The sequence below is a fragment of the Heterocephalus glaber genome, unplaced genomic scaffold (assembly GCF_053883595.1).
Source record: "Heterocephalus glaber isolate CG9 unplaced genomic scaffold, H.glaber_assembly_v1.0 deba00001452, whole genome shotgun sequence".
Classification (NCBI taxonomy): domain Eukaryota; kingdom Metazoa; phylum Chordata; class Mammalia; order Rodentia; family Bathyergidae; genus Heterocephalus; species Heterocephalus glaber.
The window spans coordinates 23,726,766-23,747,718 of record NW_028258302.1 but is presented as its reverse complement, the minus strand read 5'-3'; the positions used below and the strand labels follow the sequence as shown (position 1 = coordinate 23,747,718).

Genomic DNA, 20,953 nt, shown 5'->3' with positions numbered 1-20,953 from the left:
ACTCACTTGGTGATCTCCTCTAAGACAGTCTTGGGTAAGGCCAGCAACTCCACCAGCAGAGACAGGATCTCAAAGAGCAGAGTGTGGGGGTTCGGGGGAGCCATGTTCGTTACGTCATTCTGTTCTGGGGACATGGGATAGTGGCTGCCTCACTACCGTGAGGTGGCCCTGGATGACACCCCGTCAGCACTCTGGCCCTCCTCCAGCTCTGCTGCCCCAGGCTGGCCCTGGCTCACCCATGGAACAGAAGAAGGACCTGGTGTCTGTCATCATAGCCAGGAAGTCTTTGAAGTCCATGTGCCCATCTCCTGCAGAAGCCAGAGGAGGAACTGGGTGGGCAGGCGGCTTATGGATCCCGCCATGGTCACCAGCTCACTCACTAGGTCTGATTACAAAAGTGATGCATATTCAATACAGAAAATGCAGTAGACATAGGAAAACAGAAGACAGAAGCTAAAATCTCCCAGGTTATAAGCTGCTGGAAATTGTGTCCTGGAGGTGGCAGTTTGGGTTCGTGTCTCAGACCTACCACTTCTCTCCATGGCTCTGTCAACCCCAGTGAGCTCAGCTTTCTCATCTATAGAGTGAGGACAATCCACACGCCTATCTCATGGGAGATAAAATGAATGGAAGTGCTTAGAACTGGTCCATGCCCACTGAACACCTGCACCTGTTATGGCTTCTGCTCAGGAAGACATACCCACAGTGTTCCCATCTTGGCCTTCAAGGCCCTGCAGGATTCTCCTGGTACCTCCTGCAGATTCTCCTGCCCAGGGCCTTTGCACATGCTGCTTCCTTTTCCTAGAGCCTACTCCACTCCCACTTCAACTTTCGTGCTTCCCCCTGACCATCATGTCCTCAGAGACTCAGACCAGACCAGGTCAGATCTCCCAGGAAGACTCTCAGAAAACTCCCGTGTTCCAACCACACACTCTTTGTTTCATTTTTGGGTTTTTGAGACAAGGTCCCACCATGTAGTTCACACTGGCCTTGAACTCATGGTGATCCTCCTACTTCAGCCTCCAGAGTGTTGGGATCACAGGCATGCACCACCACGCCCAGCCCAACCATATGCTTTGGAATTTGATGGAATTTTTTGGAGGCAAGGACTGCATGTTTTGTTCTATGCTGTGTCCCTGGAGCTGGAGACAGGTAAGTGCTCAGTCGACGGCCTCTGAACTACTCAACAAATGCTTATGTGGTATCAGAAAGCACGCGTAGGGTGCTTAGGACTCTTATCCTCATATCACACCTGAGGCTGAAGCTCAGAGAAAAGCAGGCTGCTCTGTGGCTCACGCAGCACAGCTGGGTCACCCTTGATGGTGTGTGAGGATTCCTGTCTGTGCAGCCATGGAGGGGAGAGTCGTGATGCCCTGCGCTGCACACGATGTCCAGCCACACACCACACCACGAGGAATCCCTGTGCTGCATTCTTCTTCCTACTGGCTTCCCCTTATCTCCCTGCCTCAGTCCTGATTCATCTTTTCCAACTTGGCCTCTACATCACCTCCAGGAGGCTGACCTTCCTGACCCCTTCTTTAAGCCACTTTAAGTGCTGCCTTTACTGGTGCCTCTTAACTTCGGTCAGCCCTTGTCCAAAGGCAGTGCTTGTGAGCCCTGCGGGGCAACTGGGTAACAGCTCCTACCTTACAGCAGGCACACTGTCGGCACCTAGTAAATGGCCATGGATAAATAATGCTAGCCACTAATGCCTCCCACGCATGTTCTGTGCACCAGGCACTGTGCTGGATATTTTGCCTGAATTATCTCCTTTCATCTCAACAGAGATGGTGAGACGGGCTCTGTTATCAGCCCCATTCTACAGGTGAGAGGCCGGGGTAGACTGAATTCCCGTGACTTGTCTGAGGCCACACAGCTGATAAAGCAAGTAATCAAATCACAAAGGAACCTCAGATGAAGCACCGACCAGAGTCTGGGAGGAAGGGACCCCCAAGATCGCCTACCCCTTAGAGTCAGGAGGCTCAGTGATCTCTGGGTCCCCAGAAACTGGAACTGAACAGTATGAACTCCCAGAACCAGGACCTGCTATATCATATGTGGGATCCAGTTGTCGTGGTTTGGATCTAAAGTGTCCCCCCAGTTTTCCTGTGTCCAGAAGGTGACTGGGTCACGGGGGCACTATGCTTATCAGGGATGAGTTCAGAGCCAGGAGTGCTGCTGGGAGGTGGGGCCTGGTTGGACGTGGGTCACTGGGGGTGTGGCCTGTCTCCCTCCCTGGCTCCTCCCTTCGGTCTCTGAAGTAAGCTCTCCTGCGCTCTGCCCCTCTGCCATTCCTTTCTTTTTTTTTTTTTTTTGGTACCGGGGATCGAACTCGGGTCCTTGTGCTTGCGAAGCAGGCAGCGAAACCACTGAGCTAAACCCCCGGTTCTTCTGCCACTCCTTTCTGCCTGGGACCCAGGCAGCTATGGGCTGAAACCACGAGCCCAAACAAACCTCTCCTCCTTCCTGCTGTGGGGGTCGGGCATTGTAACCCAGCAAGGAGAAAGCTGAAAATGCAGCATGGGGGCCGGGGGATTTAGCTCAGTGGTTTCACCGCCTGCTGCACAAGCGCAAGGACCTGAGTTTGATCCTCGGTACCAGAGAGAGAGAGAGAGAGAGAGAGAGAGAGAGAGAAGAAAATGCAGTGAACCAGGATGTTCTTCAGGCTCTGGGCGTCCACCTCGTCAGGGCCATTGAAGATCTCAAAGTAGCTGCGGAAGGCTGTGGAGAGGGACGGGCACCTCTTGTGTCCCCCCCTTATCTCCCCCCGCCACGACCTCTATCACCAGGGGCTGGGTGGGAGGCAGCGCTAATTAGAAGAGCAAAAGTGGGGGCTGCCTGGCTCCCTGGATTCACTACCTTCTCTACTCTGAGGCCAGGCTAGATGTCCAGCTGGTGTGACTAGAACTGAGCTCACTAGGGGCCTATGTGGTGACAGGAGCACCCCCACTTTAGGGCACATACTCCATGCCAGACACTGGCTAAGCTCTTTGTACCAAGTTCTCATTTAACCTTTACATCATTCTTGTAGGAGTAGGATGCTTGTGCCATCTGGAAAGATGAGGAAATCAAGGCAGAGACCACACAGGTCTCTGGCTGTCAGTCTGTGCCCTTGACCTTGGTGTCTGCAGATGCTGCTCTGCACAAACCTGGCTCCTAGCATAGCTTTGGCGTTCTGGACCAGAGCAGAGCATAAGGTGCTAAAAAAGTTCCAGAGCAGCTGAGACACAAGGTCAAAGCATTCCTCCTGGGGTTTCTCCACCCACAGCATGGGTTTTTTCTGCCCATAGCAATATCCAGGTCAGCACAGCCTTGTGATTGGCTGGGCCATGTAATAACCTGTGTTACTATTGTGGGCTGGGGTCTGTCCCCCAAAAATTCATATACTGAACCCCTAACCCCCAGTGATTATTTGGAAAGAAGGCCTTTTGTTTTGCTTTTTTGAGACAGTTGGCTAAATTGCCCAGTTTGACCTTGAACCTTCAATCTTCCTGCCTCAGCCTCCTGAGTTCTGGGATTACATGTATGGACCACCATGCACAGCTGAGAGGGGGCTTTAAAGAGGTGATTAAGATAAAATAAGGCATGAAGGTGGGCCCTACACCAGTCTGACTGGTGTCCTTTTATAGGAAAAGGAAATTAGGACACACAAAGATGCCAGGAGTGTGTGTGCACAACAGAAAGGCCTTGAGAGGGCACAGCTGCCCACAAGCCAAAGAGAGGCCCTGAGACCAGCTCAGCCAGTGCCTCAGCCTTGGACTTCTAGCCAACCAGTCAGTGGCACTTTGTTATAGCAGTTGATGGGCCAGGGATTTAGCTCAGTGGTTTCGCCACCTGCTGCGCAAGTGCAAGGACCTGAGTTCGATCCCCGGTACCAAAAAAAAAAAAAAAATTCCACTATGTTATAGCAGTTGAGCTGACCCACATGGGTCCCATGGGCCAAGGCACAGCTCTCCTGAGCCTCGATTTCCCTCCTGTAACCCATAGTATTAGGGTTTCCTGCAGCCCATGCATTAGGTCAGCACCTGGCTCATACCAGACTCTGACTTCTCCAAGTTGTTGACAAAGAACTGGAATGTGGAAGCAGGCAGCTGGGCCTGGGTTTGGGATAAGAGTTGACCTGCCATAGGCAGGCAGCCCCTAAAGGAAGAAACCAAGGGACTGTCAGAAGCAGCTGTGACTGCTCTGAATGCCCAGGGGAGGGCTGGGGTATAGGTCAGTGGTAGAACCCCAGTTTACAATCCCCAGTTCACTGATCTTTTTTTGGTACCAGGGATCGAACTCAGGTCCTTGCGCTTGCGCAGCAGGCGGCGAAACCACTGAGCTAAATCCCTGGCCCCTGCAATCCCCGGTTCAAAACCCAAACTCCAAAGATCAAAATGCCCAGGGGGGCAGGTATAGTGGTGCACACCTATAGTCCCAGCAATCTAGAGGCTGAGACAGGAGGATCCCTGTGAGTTCAGGCCAGCCTGGGCTATACAGCGAGTTCAAGGCCAGCTTGAGTACATAGCGAGACCCTGTCTTACTACCCCCTAAAAAAAAGCCCAGGAGGCAGGGCACTCAGCTCTGTGCTCACAGACAGGGACAGACAGTCTTGGGAACCCTGAGTCTTCCTGTCAAAGTTGCACTTTGTCAGAAGCAGCTCAAACTATATGTGAGAATACACTTAGAAAAGCCCCTGCCCCAGGGACTGGAGTGAGCTGTGAGCTGCAAGGTGAGGTCACAGGAGCCAGTGACACAGCCAAGAAGGCGAGGAAGGGGTCACTCTTTCCCGCCAGGAGGGCCCCAGACTCTGGGGAGGAGTGGGTTGGGCACATATCCATTCTTCTTTAGCCAGGGTAAGGGGGAGCAGAACCGGGTACAGCCCCAGGATGACAGGGAGCTGAGGGCCCAGGGCCTTCCCTAGGGCAGGGGTTCAGACCTTCACATTTGGGATCGGGTAGGGTGCAGTGGGAGATGGGGGACTGTGGGGGACTGTGGGGGACTGGCAGCCCTGCTCGATGGGGAGGGACTGCTTAGGGTGTAGGGGGCCCAGATGCGGGCCCTCAAGAGGATGCACACAGCAACTTGGGGTCGGGAGGCAGACTGGCCTGGAAGCTTTGCAGGCAGGGCCTTTGTCCCTCTGTAGAGGCCACTCTGGAGCTGGCAGAGCCCTGGACCCTGAATCACAGGACCTAATGGGGCCTGTGATTAGTAAGATGAATTTCTCGTGGGCTTGGGTCCACCTCCCACCTTGCTCTGGGCCAAGTGCAGGCAAACCCAGGACCACTGTGCAGGGCTGTGGGGCAGCTGGGCAGTGGTGTGAGGGTGTGGCATGTGCAAAAGACTCCCACCTTCCTCTTGCTTCAGTATGAGGTGCTCCTCGGCCTGCTCCTTCCAGCCCTGACACAGTCCGAGCAGGCCATGCTCTTCCGGCTCCTGCCTGCCGAGGACACAGGACAGACTGGGCCCAGTGAGGCAGAGGGCCGAGATGGGGCATGGGTAGGAGGGGACAGGGATCAGAGTGGGAAGGAGATAGGGAGAGACCTAGGAAGAGTCTGCAGAGAGAGGGGCAGGGGCTGCCGGGGTGAGGCTCTGAGCCTGGGGGCCTAGTGGCTGGCAGTGGCCCCTACCATGGCCTGGCACAGCTCAGGCTCCACTTGCGGCTCTTGGGCAGCTCTGTCCACCTCCAGCCTAGGTCTGGGATGGGAGCCCACAGGACGAGGTCGGGCACCATGGCTGGGACCAGGGCTGCCATGAGGGTGGCGGCAGGGGGCCGGGCCCACACCCAGGTGGTAGGAGGGGCTGAGGTAGGGGTCTGGGGCAGGGTCAGAGGGGCTGAGTGGCTGATGGGGACTGAGGTGGGCCCAGGCATCAGGGTCCTAGGAGACTTCCAGGCTGTCAGGGCCCGAGACTTCCAGGCCCTGCGGTGGGCGACTTCCTCCTCCTCGGTCTCCAGCAAGCACTCCATGAAGCTGGGCTGGGGATTCCCAGGGCTCTCAAACTCCTGTGTGTGGCCTGGCTCCCTCCTGTCACTGATGTCCCTCCCCTCCTGGGGACAGGAGAGGGGACCTGGATGCCTCCATCTGGCCAGACTGTCCCACAAAGTTCCTTCTCAGGATCCTCGCTCCCTAAGCCTCTGCAGGATGTACCAAACACCCCTTTAGCTCTCACCTCCCACCAAGAGCTGTAGGGCCCAGTCCCACCCCGGGGGCAAACACAAGGACCCCAGTTCAATCCCCGGTACCCCCCCCCAAAAAAAATACAAGTAGCTGAGTGTTCTGCAGCCCAGAAGGGACACCCAGCTTTCCCTCTGGCAAAGACAACTTTGATTATTTTCCTGAATTAAAGAAAAATGCCGGCTGCACTTAGTGGTGTGAGCCAGTAATCCCAGCGCTTTGGGAAGCTGAAGCAGGAGGATTGCAACTTCAAGCCCAGCCTGGGCAACTTAGTGACTTAGTAAGTAATTTAAAAAATAAAAAGGGGGGCTGGGGATTTAGCTCAGTGGTTTCGCTGCCTGCTGCGCAAGCGCAAGGACCCGAGTTCGATCCCTGATACCAAAAAATAAATAAATAAATAAATAAATAAATAGGGCTAGAATGTAGCTCAGTGTGAAGGCTCTGAGTTCAGTCTCCAATACTGTAACAAACAAGCAAGCCAAAAACAGCCGAGCGTGGAGGCCCACACCTGTAATCCCAGCACTCTGGGCTAAAGCAGGAGTATCAAAATTCAAGACCAGCCTGAGCAATTTAATGAGATAATGTCTCAAAAAATAAAAAGGAGGGCTGGGGATTTAGTTCAGTGGTTCTACCGCCTGCTTTGCAAGCACAAGGACCCGAGTTTGATCCCTGATACGAAAAAGTAAACAAAAATAAATAAATTAATTAATTAAAAGGGCTGGGATTAAAGAAATGCAAATTAAAACAATACTAAAATTCTATCTTATTCCAGAAAGAATGGCTGTCATCAAGAACTCAAATAAATAATAAATGCTGGCAAGGCTTTGATGGTGGTAGGGGGACCTTTCTATCGTATTGGTGGGAATGTAAACTGGTACAACCACTGTGGAAATCAGTATGGAGATTCCTCAAAAAGCTAAAAGTATAAATTCCATTCAGTCTAGCTATTCAGTTCTGGGTATCTTCCCATAAGAGTTAAAGACATCATATTATAGTGATACATGCATGCCCATGTTTTGCTTTTCTTTTTTTTTTGTGCAGGGGATCAAACTCAGGACCTTGCACTTGCAAAGAAGGCACCAGCACCACTGAGCTAAATCCCTGGCCCCATGCATGCCCATGTCTATAGCAGCACAATTCATAATAGCTAAATCTTGGAAGTGGCCTATAGGTGCATCAACAGATGGATGAAAAAGACAATATGGTATTTACACACAGTAGAGTACTACTCTGCCATAAAAAGGACATATTTCAGCCATTTGTAGGAGAATGGATGGACCTTGAAATCATAAAGGGTTTTTGGTTTGTTTGTTTGTTTTTGTACTAGGGATCAAACTCAGGACCTTGCGTTTTCGAGGAAGGTGGTGGCACCACTGAGCTAAATCCCTGGCCCTTATAAAGGGTATTTTTGAGACCATAATGTTGAGTGGAACAAAACAGACAAAGAAGCTTAAATATCACATGGTTTCTCTTATATGAGAAACCTGAAGTATAAGTAATTTAAAGAGCAAAATAAAGGATGGACAATCAGAAACAAGGCAATGGACCTTTTGCTAATGAGAAGGGATCTAGAGATGGAGAAGGGAGGGGAAGTGAGGAAAGGGGAAGTAAAAAGAGTTAAACTGTACATGTACATCTACATGTACCAACTCCCCATGATGAATGTAACCATGTACTGCAAACATATATTAATAAAAAATGTTCAAAACCAAAACTAAAAAGGGCTGGGGATGTAGCTCAGTATTACAGCATCCCTAGGTTCAAACCCTAGTACCGCCAACAAATATGGATGGGAGTTCTGTGGCTTCCACTGCATTGTAATGGCAGGGACCCCAGGTGGTGGCCATGAGTCCAGCCTCACTGTCATTCCCTTTCCCATGGCCTCGCAGGGCTACCAGCCTTCCAAAGTTCCGGCCACTCTAGGCCCCAGGGCTGAGCTAGAATGAGTGATGGTGAAGACTCTGGAGGGATTGTGCTGGGAAAAACAGTGAAGAAAGGAGACCATAAACCGGACACTGTGGCTCATGCCTATAACCCCATCACTCTAGGAGGCCAGGGCAGGAAGACTGCAAGTTCAATCCCAGCCTGGGAAATTAGCAACTTAGTGAGGTAGTGTCTTGAAATTTTAAAAAGTGGCTGAAACTGTGGGAGGCAGGAGGAGGCCATGGGAGAGGGGAGCATGGGCAGAGAGAGGAATGGTGGTGTACTTGTGTGCTGATGGGAACAATTCTGTACCAATGGGGAGAGTGGTGTGGAATCTAATATAGAAGTAGGGGACCAGTAGTTGGGGGATCAGTAACCATCTTCACAGCTTGTACAGTGACTCAATAAAGACAGCAAGGGGGTGGCTTTGGACATGGTTCCACTCAGCTGGTCCTTGTCATCTTTCAATGACACATGACGCAAGATGAGGTGCTTGAGAACACTGTTGTGCAAGGACTTCCTGGAGCTGAGAGGAAGGCAGCATGGCCAGGGAACCACTGAGGATGGCCAGGAGCAGATGACATGAGTGATTCTCACTTGAAGGGAAGCCAACAAAACAGAGCCTTGAGCTGCTTGGGGTGGGGCTGGGTGCAAGCACCCAGGGCTGGGTGTTGCCAAGGGCCACAGCAGAGACAGGGCAGGTGTGGGAAGAGTGTGACAATGACCTGGCCAGCTGTGTATGTGCGAGTGGCTCAGGTGGAGTCAGAGCCAGGAAGTGGCAGAGCTGGCAGAGGTAGGGATGGCTGCCAGAAGCTTCCAGAAGCTCAGGGCCTCTGAGGATTGGGGGCTGTGGCTGAGGGCAGATAGCAGAAGGAGCCACACTGATATGGAATGAGCCATGCCCTGGGATGGACCCACGGGCTACAAGCAGTGTGTCACAGAATCCTCGCACACAGGTGTGCAAGCGTGTGTATGTACATATGTGGGCACTCTCATGCACAGGCTCACACTCATGCCTTCTCCACTTGACTCCCAGTACTGTCGCATTTTGGTCTCCCCTTCCTCCTCAGGCCCCTCCCATCCCATTTCTGTCCCCATTCCCGTCTTACTGTTAGGGGAAGAGGCCTTGGTGCTGGCTGGGTCTCGGCAGCCTCCCCTCTAAATAGGGAAGAAAGGGTCCCGGATTTAGCTCAGAGGTTCTGCCAACTTCCTCGCAAGCACAAGGACCCAAGTTCGATCCCCGGTACCAAAAAAAACAAGTTAAATAGGGAAGAAACCCCAGGTCAGGGAGAGGCTCTGCTCAGAGCCCCCTGCACCCACTCTCAGGCCCCAAGACGCTTGGTCTCACTGCCCACACCTCGACCCTCGGACTTCTCATCCCCTCAGGGCCCTCCCTCCCTCCCATCCTGCAGAACAGAGTTCTGGTTTTAAAGCTATTGTCCAGATGGGGAAACTGAGGCCTAGAGGGGGAAGGGTTACCCAAGCTCAGCCAGTCAGGGGCAATCGGGACTTAATTCACCCCAATGACACCTGGACCTTAGCAGAAGAGCGACTTGGCAAGGCTAGGGATCAGGGCAGGGGATGGCAGTGGAGGGTGACTTACCCTTCCTGGGGGGCTTTAGGTCCCAGTGTGGATGGCAAGAGGGACATGGCTGTCTTTTCCTCAGCCGTCGCCAAGGGCATTGAGTGCATTGCTCCCTGGGAGCTGCCCTCACGCCCCCCTGCACTGGGCTCTGGCAGAGCCTCCTGTGGCCTGATGCGTGGGTTGCCAGCCTCTCTGAGGGGGTCCTCTCCTAGGGGGTGCACATGGCTGTCCAGGGCACAGCAAGGCACTGTCAGATGCATTGTGCCCAAGCCATTCACTGCCTGCTGACCTGGTGACAGGCACTTGGGGTCCTGCCAAGGACAAAGACACCAGAGATGAAAAGTCCTATCCTGGTTCCCAGTGAACCCCAGCACTCACAGGGAGACCAGAGATCACATCCTTGCCATGGTGCAGGTGCTGTGGATGTCATCTGACTGAGCTCTCCTTGCACCCCACTGAACAGCATGGGTCCCCTCCTGGGAGGGATGAAGCATCAAGGCCCAGAGAAGCCATAGCCAACAAGAGGCCCCCATACTTCCTTGGGGAGGGGGAACAGGACCCTGGAAAAGCAGGAAGGCCCCCCTAAACACATCACTGCTTTTTGGCAGTACTGGAATTGAACCCATGGCCCTTGTATGGAGCTACACCCTCCAACCTGTTTAAATTTTTTGTTTATTTGTTTTAAAACAGGGCCTCATTAAATTGGTAAGTTGCTCAGGCTGGGCTCGACCTTTTGATCCTCCTGCCCTCAGTGTCCCACCGTGCTGGGATTCCAGAAGATTGTACCCTTTGATTTCCCAAGGGATATTTCAAAGACAAGAATCTTCCATGCATTCCTTAAACAAGAGTGTTTTCACATTAACCCATATAAGACTTGTGATAAAGCTATTATAATTAAAGCAGTGTAAAATTGGAATAAGGATAGATAAATAAATGGGACAAAACAGAGGTTACAGGGTCTGGAGGTATCAGTGGTAAAACACTTGCCTAGCATTCGTGTGGCTCTGGATTTGATCCCCAGTACCACAAAAAAATTAAATTATGAAGAGAATGGGAAAGGAGAGTCTAGACAGACTAATAGAGATGTAGTAAACTGATTTTTGACTAAAGTAGAAATTCACTGGGGAAAACTTTAGTCTTCATCAAATGATGCTGGAATAATTGGAGAGCCACATGCTAAAAAAAGAACTCTGATCAAAAACTCACAAAATACAAGAAAATTGATTCAAAATGGAGCATAAACCTAAATGTTAAACCTACAACTATAACACTTCTTAAACAAAATAGGAGAAAATCCTATGTGAACTTGAGTTAAGCAAACATTTCTAAACTACTACATAACATAAAAAGATGGAGCCAGAGAAGAGAAAATTGATAAGCCAGACTCCATCAAAATTAAGAATTTCTACTCTTTGAAAGCCACTGTTAAAATAATGGAAAAGACAAGTCACAGATTGGGAGAAAATATTTAAATCAAATATCTGATAAATCACTTCTTTTTTTGATAAATCACTTCTCTTCAGAATAGATAAGAGGGCCGGGGATTTAGCTCAGTGTTTCTGCTGCCTGCCTCGTAAGCTCAAGGACCTGAGTTTGATCCCCAGTACCAAAAAAACAAAACAAAAACAAAAACACCAGAATAGATAAGAACTCCAAAAGTCAAAAATAAGAAAAGAACTCAATTTTTTTTAAAAAAGAGGAGGGCTGGGGATTTAGCTCAGTGGCTCTGTCACCGGCCTTGCAAGTGCAAGGTCCCAAGTTCGATCCCTGGTACCAAAAAAAGAGAGGGTGCTGGCTGCAGTGGCCCTTGCCCAAAATCCTAGCACTGAGAGTGCCTGAGACAGGAGAATCACAAGTTCTCGTCCCACCAAGGCAATGCTGTAGCCTGTCTCAAAACAAACAAGGTCTAAGGACATAGCTTAATGGCAGTGTCCCTAGATTTGATCCCTAGTACTACAAAAGCAAGGGGTGAAAAGACAGCCTATAGAACGGAAGAAAAAATTGTCAGATATCTGATAAGAGTTGAGTATCCAGGATATAAAAAATACACACAGTGGAGTATTATTCAGCCATAAAAAACAAAGTCATCTCATTTCAAGAAAAATGGGTGGAGGGCTGGGGATTTACTTCAGTGGTTCCGCAGCCTGCCTCGAAACCACAAGGTCCTTGGTACCAAAAAGAAAAAAGAAAAATGGGTGGAACTGGAGATCATGTCAATTGAAACAAGCCAGACTCAGAAAGTCAAAATCCCATGCTTTCTGTTTTATGAGGAAGCTAGAGTTGGGGGGGAGATGACAGGAGAGTAGAAGAAAAACTATTTAGAGATGAGGAAGGGGAGGAGGGAGAGGAGAAAGGGGAGGAAGGGAGTAACGACAGAGTGAAAGTCAAGGTATGATATACCATGTACCCAGATATGCCCAAATGAAACCCATTGTGCTGTATAGTTAATATGCACTAATACAACTTTTAAACTTTATATGTTTTATTAGTACATATTAATTAAAAATTTTAAAACAATGCTTACAAGCTGGGTGCAGTAGCATATACCTGTATTCCCAGCTGCTTAGGAGGCTGAGGCAGGAGGATCACAAGTTTGGGGCCAGTCTAGGCAATTTACTGAGACTCAAAATAAAATTTTAAAAGAGCTGGGGATGTAGCTCAGTGGCAGAGTGTTTGCCTACAATTTTGAAGACCCTGGGCTTAATCCTCAGTACTGAAAAGCAACAAACAAACAACCAAAATCTAGAACTGCACAATAAAAGACTGATCCCAATTAAGATAATGGACAAAGTATTTGAATAAACATTTCTCCAAAGAAAATATACAAATGTGCCTATAAGCTCATGAAAAGATGCTCCATATCAGACCTCATTATTCATTAGGGAAATGCAAATTGAGACCACAGTGAATTTCTACTGCATACCTATTTGAATATTTAAATTAAAAAGATGACCATACTAAGTCTGGGGAGGATGTGGAATTCTCATTCATTGCTGGTGGGCACATAAACTTGTAGACCGCTTGGTTTACTTTGGGCCGTTTCTTAATAAGTTAAACATGCTCATAGCATGTGATCCACTCTATTCCTAGTATTTACTCAAGAGAACTGAAAGTCTGTGTCCAAATGGACCCAGATGTGCATAGATGTTTGATTTCTAATAGCAAAATCTAGAAACAAGGGCTGGGGGTTACAGCTCAGAGGCCCTGGGCCACAAACAAACAAAAAACTGGAAACAACCTGGATATCCATCAATAAGTGAATGCATAAAGACATTGTGACAAACCCACACAACAGGATGCTACTCAGCATCAGCAAGAAAAAAGAATTGGATGATTCTCAGAATAGCCACACTAAAAGAAAGAAGCCAGACAAAAGGGGTGTATACTTCAGAAGTCCACTGAGGGAAACATTCCAGGGAATATGGATGAATCTGTCGTGATAGGGAGTGTTTCATGGGAAGGGGAGAGGGGTAATAGAAGGAATGAGGGCAGGTCCAGGCCAGAGTTGGGGCTCAGCAGACCTGCTTATCCTCCTGATGGGGGGACTGGGGTTCCTTGGTGTAGACAGATAAGGTGCGATCGCAAAATATGGTCAATGTTAAAAACTTTTTAAAAATTTTATTACAGGAAAAGACACATTGCTATTAATCTTCCTCAAAATAGTCCTATCATTTTGAACATGCTTATCCCACCTTTCCTGACACTTTCTGAAGCAGTTCTGCAGTCCTCTTTCATGAGTGTCTTTAGTTACTCTGTTGTGGCTGTCTTGATGTTCTGAATCGATTCAAAACATTTACCTTTCACAGTCATTTTGACTTAGGGGAAGAGCCAGAAATTGCACAGTGCCAGATTCAGGGAATAAGGTGGTTGAGGACACACGGTAAGCTTCTTACAAGCCTTTCCATTGGATGGCACTAGGTAGCTGCAGTCACCATACATTTGCTCAACATATTTGATCACCATATATTTGATCAAGACACTCACAAAAGAGGACTTCCAGAACTCCTTCAGAAAGTGACAAAAATGATGGGATAGCTGGGCATGGTGGCACATGTCTGTGATCCAAGACTCAGAAGGTTGAGGCAGGAAGATCACTGCAAGTTCAAGGCCAGCCTAAATTATATAGCTCAGAACACTGTTTCAAAGAACAAAAAACAAACAAAAGAATGATGGGATAAGTGTGTCTAATGCAAGGGGGAGTATTTTGAGGGGAATTAATGGCAGTGTGTCTTTTACTGTAATAGTTTTTTTAAATATTTACTGTATATTTTGAACACTCTTTGTATGTCAAGACATCAAAATGTAACCTTGAAATGCATGCAAGTATATGCTAATTGTATCCTACTAAAGTTGTTAAAAAAATCTTAAAAATAAGTGAAAAGGAATTTTTTAGTTAAATAACTTTGGAAAGGGCACCATTGTCTGACCATGTCTTGGACGATACCACAAGGTCTGCAATTCACAAGCAGCTTCCAGGATGTCATGGTGTGCAGAAATCTGTGTACTGATGTACATGAAACCTCATCTCTACCCTGTCCCCAGCTCTGGTGACCCCCTGTGCACCCCTCTGGAATCAAGATGAAACGCCTTTGGTATGTGCTCCCAAGTGCACCTGGATGGCGACCCGGCAACCCGGGCCCCCTGTCATTTCCCATGGGGGTGGGTCAGGCCAGGTCTCCAGGGTTACCTGGCTGCTCTCAAGGGGCTGGTCCTCCACAGTCCCTGGCTTGTGCAGTCTTCCCTGCTGGTCCTTGGTCTCTGTCCCTGGCTGCTGCAGTTCTTCAGGGTTGCATGGGGCCTGGAAGGCAGCACCCTGAGCTTACTCCCCGGTTGGGGCTGCGTCTCGCCTGCACCCAGTTCCCCAGTCTCTTCCTGGGCTCCCCAAGATGATGGCTGCTTCCTGGGAGAACACACAAGGGGGTCCTCAGCTCCCAGCCTGAACGCTCTGTTCTATTCTCATTTGTCCGCAGGGTATACTTAATGCAGCAGAGAACAAATGAAGGTCTCGAATCCTCCAGGTCACAGACACTTTCATGTCAGTGTCGGGAGAGTTAGGATTTAACTCTTTCTGGTATTAGTCATGGTCTTTCAGAAACAGGAAATCAGAGAGAACTGGAATTCAGAGAGGCTGAGAGATGCAAGTCCGGGGTCATAGACATAGAGTTTAAGATGGCAGCTCAGGATTTGACTCTGTGTGTGTCTGGTCTCACTTTAATATTCTGTAGCCTGGGGTGACAGTGCATGCTTGTTATCCCGCTACTCTGGAGGCTGAGGTAAGAAGACTGTAAGTTCGAGCTGAGCCCAGTCAGGGCAATTTACCAACTTAGCCAACTTAGTGAGACCTTGTCTCAAGGTTTAAAATACAAAAAACGGGGGTCGGGGATTTAGCTCAGTGGTTTCACTGCCTGCTGCACAAGCACAAGGACCCGAGTTCGATCCCTAGTACCAAAAAACAAAAACAAAAAAATAAAATAAAATAATAAAATAAAATAAAATAAATAAAATACAAAGAATGGGCTGGGGATGTAGCTCAATGTGAAGACCCTGGGTTCAATCTCCAGAACTGAAAAAAAAAATCTGCACTTTATCCTGAAGCTTCTTATGTATACACATATTTTTATTTTATTATTATTATTTTTGGATTTTTAAGAAAGGTTTCACTGTGTAGTTCAGACTGGCCTTGAACTCGCAGCGATCCTCTTGCCTTAGCCTCCAGAGTGCTGAATGAATTCAGGACCTTTGTGCCGAGCCATATCCCCAGCATTTTTTTATTTTTATTGTGAGACAGGGTCTGGCTAAAAGGCAAAGTTGCCCAGGCTGGACTCAAATTTGTGATCCTCCTGCCTCAGCATCCCAGAGTGCTGGGATTACAGATGTATACACCAGACTCAGCTCATAAACATGCTTTTTTTTTTTTTTTTGGTTTTATTTCTCTCTGGCTCTCTCCTGATTTTCTCTATTTAGAAAGAAAATATGGGCCCAGGGATTTAGCTCAGTGGTTTCGCAGCCTGCTGCGCAAGAGCAAGGATCAGAGTTCAATCCCCAGTACCAAAGAAAAAGAAAAGAAAAGAAAGAAAACATTCTAGAAAAAATTTTAAATATATAAAATATTTAAAAATGATAACAATGACATCATGTACATCTTTGTGTGCTACTGGGCCTCTTGGTGTCTTTTTATTCATTCTTCTACTAATTCAGTGAATAAACATTTATTGAGCATCCCTGTGTATGTGCCAGGCATGGTACCAGGCACAAGAGATCTGAGGCTGAACAGGTTATAGAAATGGACCTTCAATAAGGCATGTGATAGAAGTCTGGACTCTGCTGGAGAGGGACAGACAAAAGTTTAACGCTGGTAATTCTTCAGTGAGGTTGGTGCCATACAGACTGCTGTGCCAGCTGATCTGCCAGGTCTGGGGTTTGACTCCCCCATTTGGGTTAGAGCAGATTCTCTGGGGAGCCCCAGCTCACCTTGGTCTTGCTGGAGGCCCCTGCTCCGGGTCCCAAGCTCTGAGTCCCCCTCCTTGGAGGTTTCTGCATGTCTGGGTCCCTTCTCTGGCCCTCCTAGAGCTGATGAAAGCTGCTTCTCATTGCCCATTTCTGTGGCATCTGGAAAATTCGCCTGTAGCAAAAAGACTTTCATGGTGCTGGCTCAGGGCCAGCTGGACTGACACCCCCCCCCAATCCTCTAGGGGGGCTCCTGGCTTCAGGGTTAGGGACATCCTGGGGCTTACTAGGGAAGGACTAGAGAGAGGCTGGGGTGCAGGCCTGGCCACTTGGAAGCTGTTACCGAGGGCGTTTCCACTGCCACCTCAGTCTCTCTCTCCAACTGAGTGACCTTGAGCCAGTGACTTAGACCCGACCCCCAGCCCTAATGACTGATGGGACTCCATGCATTAAATGATTAACTTGTTATAATAAAAGATTCTGATGGAGCCAAGGCAAATGAGCACCCACCAGCGGCAGGGCCTGGGGCACATGCTTTCCACCACAGGAAACAAGTGAAGCTCAGAGGGGCACAGTGACATTCCCAAGGCCACATAGACTGTTAAGTGCAGGACAGGGACCCCACAATTATGCTTGAGGGAAAATGAATGGGTGGGGAAGGAAGACCAGGATGTTCCTAGCTTTCCTCCAAGGCTCTCTCACTTGGACTGGTTTTTGTTTGTTTGTTTGATAGGTTGGTTGGCTTTTTTTTTTTTTTTTTTTTTGAGACAGGGTCTCTCTATGCAGTTCAGGCTGGCCTTAAACTCACTATGTAGCCCAGACTGGCCTCAAACTCACAGAAACCCTCCTGCCTCAGCCTCCCAAGAGCTACCACGCCTGGGTCAACTGTTTGTTTTATTTCCATGCCAGGGATTGAACCCAGGTCCCTGCACAAGCTGACTACTGCTCTACCTCAATCTGCACCCACAACCCTGCAGTGACACTGGCTCTGAGGAAGCTAGAAGTGGAGGATGGGGTTCTCTATGTCTTCAGCACATGCAACTTGGCACTTGCAAAAAGAGACAGAACAGATTGGAAGAGATTGGGGAGATTTGTGGATGCTGCTATGGTTTGGATAAGTGTTCATCAAAGCCTGTGTGGAAAAGACTTGCTCCCCAGGGTGTCACCATTGAGAGGTGGTGGAAACTTTAGGAGGCAGAGCCTAATGGGAGATCTTTGGGTCACTGTGGGTGTCGCTTTCCCTCTTGAGGGCAATGAGGGCAAATGCCACACCCTTCTTCCTCTTTCTTTCTTTTGCTTCCTGGTCAAGAGGTGAGTGGCTTTGCTCTGCCACAAACACCTTCCATGATGGCCGGAAGCCATGGGGCTCAGAACATGGACTGAAACATTTAAAACTGCAAGCCAGTATAAATGTTTTCTTTTTCTTTCTTTTTTTTTTTTCCACAGACTACTGGATATATAATGTATGAGACAGTGCAACATGATGTTTATGATACATACAAAGACCTAACATAATTTTTTTGTTGTTGTTCATGTTAAAACCAGGAGAATTGGGAAACATTATAAAATTGTAAGATGAAAAAGGACAACAAAGAGCTTTTTTAAAAACCCACCAATTGGTCTTCACTAGTGAAATAATATTAAATAATTTAAATATGCATTCTTCTTTCTATTCCACTCAACCAGAGCTGCCTTGTAATTTAACTGAAAATCAAAGTATTTCTGATCCTGATCAGGATCTCTTTGTCAGCTTGGTATGTAGCTGTCCGGGCCATCCCAAAACACATACCATTCAATCCAACAGGCAAATTCTAGGTGAGTCTTAGGAAGTTGTGAACATTTAGTCTAATGAACACTAGAATATGTGAAAGATAAAGACAAGACAAAAAAGACTTCAGCTTGTGGAAGATGGTGACACTCATGTAAACAGCTGCAGGATGTCTGCATGTCACAGCTTTTGGGTACCAGCAACCCACTTACAATGCAGTTTCACCGTGTCCAAAACACAGAAGGGCAGAAATGTCTACTACTTGTTCCTGGACTGCTTGTAGACGTGAAAGGAAACCTTTTCTCTTTATAAGTCAATTGTCTCAGGTATCTTTTTTGTTTGTTTGTTTTTCAATACTGGGCCTGCTACTGAATAAATCCCCAGCCCCTCAGTTATCTGTTATAGGGTGGAACATTGACTAACACAGAAGCCTAGGATGCAGGCTGGGGCCAGGGAGGAGTGTGGATGACCTTGAGTAGCTGCTAGGGTAATAAGGGTTATGAGGGGGGCTGGCAGCCATGGAGGGGACCTGCTGGAATAAGTAGGAGATCCTTGGTTTGCTCTCCAGCATCTTCCTATTACAGAAGCAAGCTTTCTTTTTGTGGGAACTTTCCCTTCGCCACAGGCTCCATGAGGTTCAATGGAGCCAACTAGCAACTCAGGTTCCACCGTACCAAGAAATCCAGGCCACTCCCCATTGCCATGGTGACAGGCTCAAGGATGAGTATGTGATCACAATCTTGGCCAATGAGAGTGATACCAGAGACTTGCTTCAACTGTTGTGCAGGGGCTATCTTCCTGTTGAGGATGCTGTCAGAGGATGTAAAATAAGAAGATGGAAGCCTGAGGTGGCCAGGGAAGTCCTTGTCACCTCGCAGGGAAAGCCTGCTTGAGAATGAACTCAACACAGGGAAAGACAGCCAAGAGATACTCATTTAGCACCTTGATCCAGCCATACCTGAAAGCTATAATGGATTTCTTAGTTACCTAAGCAAGTAATATATTCTTATTTCTGCTTCCCATTCAGTTTGAAGCGGGTTTTGTGTCAAGTGTAATAGTCTTAATTTAGGCAGTTGGGGAGGAAGCCTGGGCAAGGAAAAGGAAAGAGGCCAGCTGGGAGTGGAGGTGTCAGAACATGAGGTGAAGTCAATACCTGGCTGACGGCTGACATGGTGGAGTCATCAGCCCTCTGTCTTGTGGGACTCAGCACAGGATGTGGCTGGAGCCCTGTATCCTCAGTCCTGTCTTCTGTGTCCATCTGAGTGTTTCTGTTGTCCATCATTCGGGGGTCAAGAAGGGCTCCAAGTGAGGGGCATCAGCTGCAGTGTTTGCACAGGAGAAACTGAATCGGGGTCTCACCAAGCCCTTTATCTCACTGCCACTTCGCAGCCCCAGTGGAGACTGCAGGGTGGAGGGCCTGGCTCAGGGGGAGGCAAGGCAGGGTCTGGCAAGGAGGGGCCACAGCAAAACAGAGAGCTGGCCATGCGTAAGGCACCCACACATTTTCCTCCTTCTCCCAATGATCTGAGGAAAAGGAGTCTCTGGGAGGCCAAGAAACTTGCTCCAGGTCTGCAAGGAGAGCAGCCCTCCCAGGCCTCAAGCCAGAGTGCATTGTCCAGCAGGCTCACCAGGGCTGAGCGTGTGGCAGATCAGGGTCACCCAACCTTGCGGCTGAGCAGAGCTTGCTGAGACAGTGAGTCCCTGATAAGGATGGGCTGGGAACGGTGTACACACAACTTGTCCCAAGGACTCTTGTCTTTGATTCTTATTTTGTTGTCTTGATTATAGCCTTATAAAACCATGAGCTCTACAAGGTGGGGGTGGTGACTTTGGCAGCACTGCGGCCCACTAGCCATCTACAGCTCTGCAGGTGACCCTCAAAACCTCCTTACATGGAGAAGTCAGGGCTGTGTCCAGACCTCCTCGAGTTCTCTCTCCCCCACCTTCTCACATTAGGGTGCCCCTAACCCTTCTCTCCTGCTGCCCCAGAGGTGGGTAACCCATCTGGGGTCAGTCTCCCCCTGGACCCTTTAAATACCCCCCGTTGTCCACGATCTCCACTGAACTTGGAAATTCTAAGGCCCCAACATTCCACAAACTAAAGATTTTGGGGGGCAGAGGCCCCAGAGGAGACCCGCCCCACCTGTGACTGAGAATTTAGACAAAAGGGGGAAGTCCCAGCCCCAGCAAAGGGGCAGAGAGGCCAAGGACAGACTCAGGGTAGGAGTGGCAAAAACAGACTTGCACCCCTCTCCAAGCCCTGGGTATCCTTTTCTGTGAGTAGCTTTTTTGAGGTGTAATTTACGTACCAATACCATTCACCTTTTGAAAGTGTGCAATTCAGTACTTTCTAGTATATTCACAGAGCAGGGCACCTGTCACTACAATTTTAGAGGATTTTAATCACCCCCAAAAGAAATTCCACACCCCTTGGTCAGCACCTCTGTCTTCCCACCCCAACCCCAGCACCAGGTAAGCACTAACCTCCTTTCTGGCTTTTTTTTTTTTTTTGGTACTGGGGGTCAAACTTGGGCCCTTGCACTTGCGGAGCAGGTGGCAGAACCACTGAGCTAAATCCCATGCCCACTAACCTCCTTTCTGATGCTATAGAATTCCTTGGGTTTTTTTGTTTTGTTTTGGTACCAGGGATCGAACTCAGGACCTCATGCTTGCCAGGCAGATGCTGTGCCGCTGGGCTAAATCCCTGGCCCTAGAATTCCTTATCTCTGGACATTTCATATAAATGAAATCAGACACTGTGTGGTACTTGGTGACAGGCATCTTCACTTAGCAGAATGCTTTCAAGATACATTCATTTTCTAGCAAGTATCAGAATTTCATTCTTTTTTTTTTTCTTTTCGGGTATTGGAGATAGAACTCAGGGTTTTGCACATGCTAGACAAGTGCTCTACCACTGAGCTACACCTCAGCCCTTTATTCCTTTTTATGGCTGAATAATAATATCCCATTGTATAGACAGCACATTGTGTTGATCCATTCGTCAGCGGGCAGACATTTGGGTTGCTTCTATGTTTTATCATAGCGTTGGTACGGATGTTCATGTACAAGTGA

The 20,953-nt window shown here is 48.6% G+C and overlaps 1 protein-coding gene across 1 annotated transcript in view; it reads right to left on the bottom strand.

Annotated features, from left to right (window-relative positions):
* The window catches only part of Spata21 (spermatogenesis associated 21), a 35,681-nt gene extending 16,521 nt beyond the window's left edge, over nucleotides 1-19,160 (bottom strand). The window contains 8 exon segments of the mRNA XM_087215766.1: nucleotides 7-124; nucleotides 237-308; nucleotides 2,599-2,721; nucleotides 5,334-5,422; nucleotides 5,613-6,074; nucleotides 16,138-16,165; nucleotides 16,168-16,288; nucleotides 19,035-19,160. Coding sequence (XP_087071892.1) covers nucleotides 7-124; nucleotides 237-308; nucleotides 2,599-2,721; nucleotides 5,334-5,422; nucleotides 5,613-6,074; nucleotides 16,138-16,165; nucleotides 16,168-16,288; nucleotides 19,035-19,160 — 1,139 coding nt within the window.
* Nucleotides 19,161-20,953: the final 1,793 nt, after the last annotated feature.